This window comes from Vombatus ursinus, unplaced genomic scaffold, assembly GCF_900497805.2.
Source record: "Vombatus ursinus unplaced genomic scaffold, bare-nosed wombat genome assembly UNPS02014778.1, whole genome shotgun sequence".
Taxonomy (NCBI): domain Eukaryota; kingdom Metazoa; phylum Chordata; class Mammalia; order Diprotodontia; family Vombatidae; genus Vombatus; species Vombatus ursinus.
The window spans coordinates 21,735,745-21,747,195 of record NW_020954556.1 but is presented as its reverse complement, the minus strand read 5'-3'; the positions used below and the strand labels follow the sequence as shown (position 1 = coordinate 21,747,195).

Here is an 11,451-nt window from a genome sequence, read left to right as displayed (position 1 = left end):
TTTCCTGGCACATAGTATGTACTGTTTTAATAAATGCATGTTACTCCTCCTTCTCCTCTTTAACTTTGAAGGAAATTGACTTTGCTAGAGAAGAGTTCTGATGAGAGTTCCTTTCTTGGATTGTAAAGGAAAGTTTCTGGACCTAAATGATATACTTCCTTAATGCCAAGAAAGATAGCTTATTAGGTGATGATGGCTGCTTTTTTATTTAATGTTTCACTACCTTCTGCTATGACCCAAGAGAAATTAATCTGGATACCTGTCCTGTTTGTAAAATGAAGAAAAATCTATCCATGAAAGTTGTTGAGGAAAATGTTTTAGGCACTTTTCAAATGTGTTTAATATTGCCAACTAAACAATAAAAATTAAACACATAAGATTGTTACTTTTACTACATCGTCTTTTTCAGGATATCTTGAGGCACCAAAAAGGTTTATTGAAACTAAATTTCTAAATAAACTAAACATTAAAACAAGCATAAAAATATTATTTTTGTTCACTTTGGTTTCAATTTAATAAGTAAAAGAATCATGGAAGTGATGTAATCTAAATTCCTCTCTCTAGGGGGCAGCTCAGTGGCGCAGTGGATAGAGCACTAGCCCTGGAGTCAGGAGGACCCGAGTTCAAATCCGGCCTCAGACACATAACACTCACTAGCTCTGTGATTCTGGGCAAGTCACTTAATCCCAGTTGCCTCACCAGAAAAAAAAAAAAACCAATTCCTCTTTCTACAGATGAATAAAGAAGAGGCCCAGAGTAGTAAAATGACTTGCTGGAGGTCACAGATCACTGTTGGTATAATTGGATCTAGAGCTCAAGTTTTATTCCCACTAGACTACCTTAATTTAAGAAGGGAGCTTGAGCTTGGAAGATCATTGTAGAGTTCTCGTTTGCTGATACAAAGCAATGAAAGATTCCAGAAATTCATATAACTTTTTGTTATTGTATTGGCCCCGGAAAATCTAAGATAAAGTTTATGGAGATTAAAGAGCTGTGAGTTTGAAGGCCAGGAGAATCTGAGAAGGGGTGAGGGGAAATGAAGCTCCATTTTAGCAAGTTGTGACATCCAAATGAAAATAATGCTGAATCTGAAGGCAAAGTAACTGGGGGTCTTTTGTTCTGTATATGATCTGAACAAACTTGCTATTTCTGTGTCTCTAAAGGAAGGGGTTGGACTTCTAGGGTCCTTTCCAAGTCCCCTTCAGAAAAGACCATGGCTACCTTACCCTGTTTCAAACCAATAGACCCTAGTATAGTGGGAATGGGGCCCTCATTTATGCATAATTGAAGTTGAGTATATCTAAGGACAGCTTATCTAGCTACCCTAGGATCTGTGTTTAGGGTATAGGACTTCTACACGGTTGGTTACTATAAAAAAAAACCTCATGGTTACATGAATTTTCAGAATTAATTTCTATACTTCAGAGATGAATGGCATTTCCCCCCTTCAATGACAAATAACTAGACATTTAATATTACCTTAGGAATTATATTTGTCACTGAGAATCTGTCTTTTCACCCCCCACTAAAATACATCAACTCCTTTAACATGACTTCTAACTAGATTGTCAAGAGATTTTTCCCTTTAATCAAAATGCTAGAATTTAATGTCTCCTCCTTAGCTATGGATCACTCAACAAAGATCACTTTGAACACATGGTAGCAAGTTTCAAATATTTTATTTTTTTATTCATAGTATACTATGAAGGTTCCTAAAGATCCCACACAACATGATGTAGCATGCAGAAGAAAAACTAACATTCAACATAAAACCATTCCCCCCAACACAAACTAAAAAACAAAACAAAAATCCCCCAATAAGGAAGTGATGTTTGCACTATTTTCTATAACGCCAGCTAAGATATGCACAAGCAAGAGAAATAGAAAGCATTTGCTAAAATATCTGTAACAAATACTTATGTACAAAAAATTCACAAAAGACTAGTTCCCCCTTGAAGCAGAGCACATGGCAGTTGACACTGGAAGAGATCAAACCACTGGCTGGGATAATAAGCCACGTACTGATCCAGAGGAAGAAAGTTACATGTAGTGGAGATTTTCAGTTTGAACATTAACATTTACCAAAGTTTGGCAACATTATCTTTTTAAATTATGCAAATTATGTAAACAAGAGGTACATTTCAAATCGATCTACATGCAAAACTCCATGTCATGCAAGGACACCAAGCACCTGGGTTTCTCTCTCACAGACAGAGCCCATGATGTGCAGCACTCAGTTGAAGGAACAGCTATGGCAGAGAGGTGCTCAATTGAAGAAAGTTCATACAACCATACTTTTCTATTGCTGATTATAAAACCAGTTAAATAGAAAAACTAGGAAAGACTGTACTGCCCTAAAAGTTTAATAACATTTTATTTCCAGCCAATAGTACCATTGCAGAAAGGGAAGGGTAGTTGGTAGAACATGATTCACTACTTTTATGTCACACAAATACAGCAAATTAGCATTACAAATCATGATTTGGGCAAATCTAGAAATAAATGTCAAACACTCTAGACCCGTTACAGAGATAGAGTACAAATTTGGATAATGGAAAGTTTCTTTTTTCTGTGGCATAGGTTAACAAGATTTTCCCCTTGTATGAAATATACGTGTATAAATGTGTACATAATACATATACACACGCATTAAATATCAGTTAATTAGACTACCTACAATAGGTTACATTACCTGCATTCTTCTAGTGCAGAAGGGAAACATGATTCCAACATTTAAGTTTAACGACAAACATTTTATCTCACTACACAATGTATCAAAAGTGAGAATTCTGGATAATTGCATGATATTCTCAAATCCTCATCTTTAAGCAATGCATTAAAACAACTCTAGCTGTCATGTATAAAATAACCCATTACAGCTGATAATATACATTGCTTAGGGATATTTTAATAAATGCAACTGTTTCCACAGTTACTAAGTAACAGAATGAAGTGGTCACAAGCATTGCACAGTTACTATATGAACACAAGGACTAGTTCTTGGCATTAGCAATGAAATTACATTTTTTTCATTCACCAGAAGTGTATTAAAAGCTGCTTAGCAAAGAGACACAGTCCCTGGTAATATATTAACAGGTATAAATAAACTTATAGACTCCTGTGTTACAAAAAAGCAATTAAGGTAAAGAGCTGGAAGTTAACAATGCTTTATCAATCTGTCATGAGACATCTGAACATCACAGGAAAAGGAAAACAGATGACCTAACACCCAGTTTAAATTTTACAGACTTCTACTATATATATAAAACTGTGTGAAATAAAAGTAAGTATATATCCATATTTCAAACTGTTTATGTTCTGCTTGGCACTTTTGTATTCTAGTTTTGCTTCTGAATCAAGTATATTAAATTAAAGCCAACCTACTACATATAGAAAGCTACATATATCTATATATAAATATTTACATATGTATATATAGATATTTCCTTGTTATAAAAGATGAGGAAAAATAAATTAAAAAGCCAACCCTTCCCTTTCTCCACCACACTGATATGCTCTTTTCCATCTTGCTGTCCTTCAGACTTTAAAGTGCTACACGGAGTTATTGAGAGAATAAGAGTTCAATAACACTTAGTTGGCTTCATGAGGCTCATGTTGGAAAAATGTGGCTTCACAGAGAAAAATACTTCCATTTAAATACACAGATAGCGTTGCTGGACGTCTTGAGCAGATCTTCAGAGATGGAGAAGAAAGCAAAAGTGTTGGGCAGTGCTCTAAAGAGAGTCACACATCTACCACCATCTTTTTGTGGATATCTAGGCCTCCTACAACCTGAAACAGACGGAACAAATGAAGCTTAACACAAGCTGAGAAATCTCTCTTTATTAATGTAATAGGCTTGCCAAAGTTACAATAAAAACAAACAAGCTGCTGCCTCAAATCTATTACTTTCAGAAGCTAGAACTTCTCACACAGTTGTCTCAAGTTACAATTTCTCATGGGTTCTCTCTCTCTTCCTTCCCAAGTCAACAGATGATTAATGTTTAATCCAGATAAAAATGACATTGAATTATATTTGAAAAGCTAACTTCACAGGCTTTTTCTTTGTGCTCTAGGAACTTAATATCAGATGGTAAAACTCAGTTTTAAAAGTTGTTCTGAAAATCCAATACAGCTTCCCTGATTACTCTAGAAGAATAGCCTATTAAGAAATGAAATGACAAATGAGTGAAAATTACTGTGTATCATTTTCTTATGAACTTAAAATTCGCTAATACTGCTATTATTCAATAAAACGTATGCTATTAATGTTATTTAATGACAGCTTTTTTTTGGTAATGACAGCTAATATTAATAAAATGGCTACTAAATGAGTGAAAATAACTGCATCATTTTCTTACAGACTTAAATATATATAAATTCTATTATATGATAGATTAGCTACTAATAATATTACTTAATAAAACTATTATTATTTAATAGGATTGCTGCTACTAAAATTATTTAATAAAGCAGCTATTACTGTTTAACAAAATTATTACTAATATTTATATAGCCATAACTATTATCTAACAGATATCTATTACTGCCATTATCTAATAAGACAGCTATTACTATATTATTTAACAAAACAGCTACTATAATGAACATCTTGATATATTTTATCTAAATGTAAAATCATCTGTCCCAAATACAGGCACAGTTCCTGACTTGAACACACTTAGCCACCTAACAAACCAAAAAAAAAGCCACCCCAGCTTGGGTAAGTTTAGTGGTTTATAATCTGCCAATATTCCTGAGAGTTCCCTCTCTTCCTAGACTGCTGCTACTTGTGAGAGGAAATGAGGAAAATAAATCCCTAAAGCTGCTCTGGAGACTTTTTCCTTCCCTCTTCCCTTTCCAGCTGATGTCTGGCCCTGGCCTCACCCATGTCCTCAGCCCTGTGCTGCTTCTCACCCTCTTCTCTGGTGGTAAAACGAACCATGCTCCTTCAGCCTGCTTTCTCTTTAGATTCTTCCTCCAATCCTTTTTACCCTCAGACTATACAGCAAGCTTTCTCTGCAATGGCACAGAGGAAAGGAGAAATGGGACAGGGCTGGAAGGATAATACGTGATGTTCAAGAACTGACTGCAACCTGACTCCTGAGCTTGTCTCCAACCACTTTTCCCCTTCCCATGCCCTCTGCTTATGCAGCCAGCGATCAGCTCTACTCTTTCCCAGACATGGCAAGTCCTTTCATGCTTCCATTCTTAGACTGTTCCTTCTGCACAAAGGCTTTATGAACCCTTAGCAAATACATTCTTGAGTCTGTCCTTATAAATTAGATTCAGAAAATACATGTAATGTATTACAAATAACAGTACTTTATTCAGAGCTTAAAAACACATGTGTAGAACAGATGACTACACACTTCTTAATAGGAGCATCTATAGACATTCATTTTCTCTAACCTTTCCCTGTCACTACTCAAACTTTTCTAACAGCCAACAACTGTATACATATTTTTAATGTAATTTCATTGGTGTAGGAAGTCTCAGGAAGGCCTGTCTAGCACCAGTGCAGACAGGAACTTGTCGTATAGCTTGGAGCCTTAGAGTGCGCACTGGGGAGAACTGAGCATTCAAGTGACTTGCCCAAGTTCTGTATACAGTATGTGGTCAGAGAAGGCACCTGAGACCGGGCTTCTGTGATGTTGAGACTAGCTCTCTATCTACTGAGTGACTCTGCAAAGCACTTTGCAAATGTTATCTCACTTGATACTCATAACAGCCCTGAGACAAATAGTATAAGTATTACTTTTTTTTCTGTTTCAGAAATGAAGAAATTGAAACTCAGGTTAAGTGACTTGCTCATGTTCACATAACTAGTATATAAATATATAAATAATATAAAGAGGTAAAAGTGGGACCTGGGTATTTCCTGACTCCAGTCCAGCACTCCTTCTACTCTATCTGGCAGCTTCATAGGTACCTCTAACAATAGAAAAATACTATTCCCACAATCACAGGTTGCACAATTAAACCAACTATTAAACAAAGACACTGTTGTGGTAAAGCTCAGGTTTAAAGACAACAAGCAGCATCACACACAAAAGAAACATATATAATAAATTGTCAACACAGAAACGAAATTTAAACTGTATTAGTGTATTCCACTTGATGGTTAGAAGTTTTATTTACTCAATGAGAATTCAGTTACTGGTGCCATTAGTTTCTACTACATTACCAATATTTAGTTAAATTACCATCAAAGAATATTAATTACCCACAACTATTAAAAATATTTTAATTTTCTGATCTTAATGTGACTAGTAAAGCAACTCATTTAAAAATAGTTTAAAGTTACTTATACGACAACTGAAAAACTGTGATACAAAAACAAGTTACCTGTAGAATGACAAGGCAGAATTAAATGATATAATGCAAATCAGATGCAAGATGTTTTTAAAAATATTTTTGCCCAAACTACTGACTTTTCTAAGTTATAACTAAATGAAAAATCTGTAAATACATACAGCACAGAATTCTTCAAAGGATATTCTTCCATCTCCATCCTTATCTGCATTAATTATGGTTTTGTCTACAATTTGTTGTAACTGTGTATCTTTCAGATTGTTCCCCACCATCATCTTCAGCACCTGGAAGAGCTCCCCATTGGAAATATAGCCATCTTTATCCATGTCATAGATTCGGAAAGCAACTTTTAAAAAAATAAGGAACAGTCAACAGCCAGTATGATACACACACACACACACACACACACACACACACACACACACACACACACAAATCATTAATATTATATAAACAACTTTAGAAGATTCCTAACTATAAGTTTTGTAAGAAATCTGAAAGCAATTTAATTACCATTAAATGTGAGTTTAGTTCTCAGGCCTCGTGTGTATTATTCTACAAAAGCTACTAGAAAGTTTTGTTCTATTTCTATCAAAAAATACATTTATCCATGTTCACTAGGCACAATGAGTCAGCAAAAACTTGGAACTTTTATCTCAGAATATAAAGTAATATATTTCGTTCATAAAAGTTGAGGCTAAAGATTTTTTAAAAAACGGTTTATGTAATATGTAGTTGGATTAACAATTTGTAATATTCTGAAATATGATATCCACTACTCCAAGTAGTTAAAATATTAAGTATTGTATTAGAACTGACACTATGAAAAATATTTAGATGAGAGAGTTAAAGTTTTAGGAAAATGAAATGTTGTCTGCATACTTCTCTGTCTAGCTAAAAACTGAAATAAGTGGAAAGCGGGAAAGAGGGGAAAAGAAATCTACTTGATCCAGAGTCATTAGAACTTAACTCAAATCTATGCCCCAATAGTGGCAACCTGGACAACTCTGGACAAATCACTCCACCTCATTCACTCTCCATTTCCTTATCTGTAAACTGAGGAATATGATAATCTTATGATTAAAAAGTGTTAGGTACAGGCCCCTCAAAACATCCTTGACTAGGATTTTGACCAGTAACATCTACACCAAGACCCTTAGACAAAGAAATCTTCTTTGTTTAAAAGTACATAAGTACCATATATATTATATGTTACATATTTTAAAAGCAGTTACTATAATGTGAAAAAATTAAGATACTTACACCTTAATTTCTGTTCTTTATCTCCTTTAACACTGAACTGAGAAACTCCTTCAATGAATTCTAAAATGTAGAAAGCACAAAAACAGCATTTATAAATCAGAATACATTGTTTTTCCATTGAAAAATTATAAGATTATCTTACATATTCATTAAAAAAAAAAACAATTTCCACCCATTTTCAAAATCTGAAAATGCCCTCATAAACAAGTGTACTGTAACACCCATGGAAGGAAATATGTTCAAAAAGTTGTGGCTTGATTGGTTGAGCAAGTTCATTGCCTGACATTCTGCCATGATAGTAACCACAGAAATACATGATACCTTGCCTAACAAGAGCTACCCCAACAGAGACAATTATAACTATCCAATTCAGCTCTTCCTATGTGGTAGAGAGATTTCTTATAGATGATGGGGTCCTGAAATGCTCTTATTGTAGATGACATTAAACCCCAAATTAATATAGCAGCAGCTTCTTAATTAAAAAGCTAATTTTTTAACAACCAACAAAAAAATGAGGATGAATTTTATAATCACAACTGTAAATATTAAAGGACATGAAAAAGTTCAAGTTTGCATTAAAATATGGGACTAAATTTATAATATCTATTAGTAAAACAATTACAACTGTAGCAGACTGTCACTGTAAAATCCATATTAGTTAAGGTAAAATAATCCTGGCTAAGGTAATACATGTACTTACCCTCACTAACTGCAGTCTATTTAAAATTTACACCACATATTCCCATAAGCTACAAAATTGACTTTTAAAGTTAATCTAAGTTGAAACTCATTTTCTAAGTACAAGGAAAATTTGATCAAAATGCTTACTAAGGTATTATGAAGAGTCAAATATCAGTTTTCCTATTTTCCTCAAACTAATTTTGTACCAATAACTTTCTTAACTCTTAATGTTTTAATGATATTACATTTTAATATATTATCATAAATTAATATATTCTGGTCCTGATATACACGGAAACTATATTATTACAATCGGAATTAATAAGAACAAAAAGACATTTAAAATTTTAAGGGCTTGAACACAAGAACTGTAATGAAGAGAACACATATTTCTTAAGATTCTATGTTAAAACTAATTTCTTACCTTTGAAGTCTACTTCTCCATTGCCATCTGTGTCAAATATATCTATTACTCGCTGAACTAATGGGTTCTGTTGCAGCTCAGGCAAAGACATGAACTCTTCCACACTCAAAGAACCAGAGTTGTCCAAATCAAGCTTCTTAAATCTCTTTCCTAGCCTTTTAATTTCATCAGCATCAACTTAAAAAAAGAAAGGTAGCAAATGATTTTAAAAATCAGTTTTACTGTACTAATTATAGGACAGCAAATCACTACATTTTCTGGCAATTTAGTAACTTAATGTCCAATTATGACATGATATATACTTTAACTCTGCTTTCTTATAATACCACTCTGATAAAGTCTAAACAAGTTTTACAAACAAATTTTATAGTTGTTACCTTTTTTTTTGTCAATGCCTGCCATAATAACACAAAATGTGTGCTTCATTAACAGTATGTGGGAGTCCCCAGGACTTCACAGAAGGATTTGATAATGCTTATCTTGGTGGTCATGTGGCTTTCTACTAAGACAACTAAATCCCTTATGCTGTTTAAAAGTCCTACCCCTCTTATTCTTAATCCAAACAATTTATATACAGGAAAATGACTCAATTCCAATTCTTTTAAAATACTTATCCTTTAAAATAATATAGAGCATATCATGTCGCCAGAATGGTATAGAGGAAAGAGCATGAAATTTTAGGCAAAATCAGCAACGGATTCCAGTAAAAGCTCATTGAACCAACTAGCTGTATGACCTGAGGCAAGTCACAATTGCAATCTTAGACGTTTCCAACTCACAGCTGAACGAGAATCTCTTCTATAACAAGCCCTATAGGTAAGTCATCTATCTCTCCTTACTTGAAAGTTCTCCAGTGAGGGGGTTCCCTCCTCCACTTCTGGAGAGTTCTTATCTTTAGGAACTTCACAGAAGTTAAAAGTCATCCTTGACTCCTCACTCTCATATCCAATCTGTTGCAAAGTCTTGTCTATTTCACCTTCAAAATACGTCACACAAGGTCCCCCTTCTCTTCTGACACTGCTACAAACTCTGATGCAGGTCCTCCTCACTTCATGCCTGGATCGTTATAATAGACTACTGGTTGTCTTGTCCTGTCTTCCTCCACTCAGCTATCAAAACTGTCTTTCTAAAGTGGAGGTCTTAACCATTTCATCCTCTTCCCCATTCACTCCCTTATAACTTCAGGATCAAAGATAAAATCCTCTGGTTTTTATAGCTCCATAGAGCCTGGTCCCTGACTATCTTGCCAGTCTTCTGTGCTTTAATTCCTACCCTGTATTCTGCCGTTCTGTGGTACACCAGCCTCATTGCTGTTCCTCTCATGAATCACTATTTCCTGACTACAAGTATTTCACTGGCCACTCTGTATGCCTGGGATCCTCTTCCTCCTCGATCTCCACCTTCTAGCTTCCTTCAAATAACAGCAAAAATCCCACCTTCTAAAATAAATCTTTCCCAATCATCCTTAACGTGAATGCCTTCCCTTTGAGATGATTTCAATTTATTCTGCGTATTATTTGTTATATAGTTGTTTGCATGTTATCTCCTCCATTAGACTGTGAGCTCCTTGAGGGCAAGGACTGTCTTTTTTGGGGGGGGGGGGCTGGGCAATGGGGTTAAGTGACTTGACCAGGGTCACAAAGTTATTAAGTGTTATGTGTCTGAGGCCAGATTTGAACTCAGGTCCTCCTGAATTCAGGGCCGGTGCTCTATCCACTGCGCCACCAAGCTGCCCCCAAGGACTATCTCTTGCTTTCCTTTATGTCTTCAGTGCTCAGCACAGTGTCTGGCACGTAAGAGGTGCTTAATAAATGCTTTCTGACTGACTGAATCACAGATTTAAATCTGGAGGAGATCTTAGGAGTCATCTAGTCCAACTTTTTATTTTACAAATGGATAAACAGCCTTAGAGATATAAAAGGACTTGCCCAAAGTCACACTGGTACTTAGTGGTAGATCCAGGATCTGAACCTAAGTGCCATGATTCCAAATCCAATATTTTTTTACATTGTACTATGCTAACAATTTGAATAGTATGAACAGCCCCAAATCCAGAAACAAGGAGGAAAATCTTTTCCAGAAGTTAGTAACAAAAAATAACTGTTACAAAACCCATGTAGTTTACTAGAAAGTAGTAGTCACAACTTCCATGTTTGGCTTACTTTCACAAAAAAATTATGAGAATTGGTTGTCTTCCATGCCCCATTTCCTTTTCTGACCTAGATTTTAAACAGACTAAAAAAGTAAAACAATAGAAGTGACTGAAACATATTAGAATAAGCAAGGCAGTATGAGTGCAGACCAAGAAATGGTCTGAACATCTTTTTTACCTTCGGAAATAATGTACTGTATGTTTCACAGAAATACATAGTTATACAAGTTTTAATTTTGGCACTTGAATATTCACTATGCTATCCAGCTGCACAATTCTCTAAAGCAGGTAACAGTCACTTTAGTAGCATGATTTTTAAAACAAGTTCATCAATATATTCTTAGAATACTTGTACTTAAACACAGGTTAAAGGGTTTTTTCCAAAAAACTTTAAGACAATGGTCATTTTTTTTCATATTGTTAAGTACAACTTCTACAAAAATGAACTAAAATAACTTTTATTAAGTTTCATTTTTACACCACTGACATTTACCAATATGTTGCTCCCCTCTGCTTCCTGGAAGTGAGGGATAGGAGGAAAATGGGAACAATCATCTAATGTTGCTGTTGAGTTGTTTTTCAGTTGTGTTTGACTCTTCATGAGTTTAGGTGTTTT

The 11,451-nt window shown here is 34.8% G+C and overlaps 1 protein-coding gene across 1 annotated transcript in view; it reads right to left on the bottom strand.

Annotated features, from left to right (window-relative positions):
- Positions 1 to 1,662: 1,662 nt before the first annotated feature.
- The window catches only part of PPP3R1 (protein phosphatase 3 regulatory subunit B, alpha), a 90,297-nt gene continuing 80,508 nt past the window's right edge, over positions 1,663 to 11,451 (bottom strand). Inside the window, exons 3-6 of the mRNA XM_027865519.1 lie at positions 8,684 to 8,860; positions 7,579 to 7,638; positions 6,477 to 6,661; positions 1,663 to 3,792 (exon numbers count right to left, since the gene is read on the bottom strand). Of these exons, the coding sequence (XP_027721320.1) occupies positions 3,745 to 3,792; positions 6,477 to 6,661; positions 7,579 to 7,638; positions 8,684 to 8,860 (470 nt within the window). The 3' untranslated portion in view covers positions 1,663 to 3,744. The remainder of the gene's footprint in view (positions 3,793 to 6,476; positions 6,662 to 7,578; positions 7,639 to 8,683; positions 8,861 to 11,451) is intronic.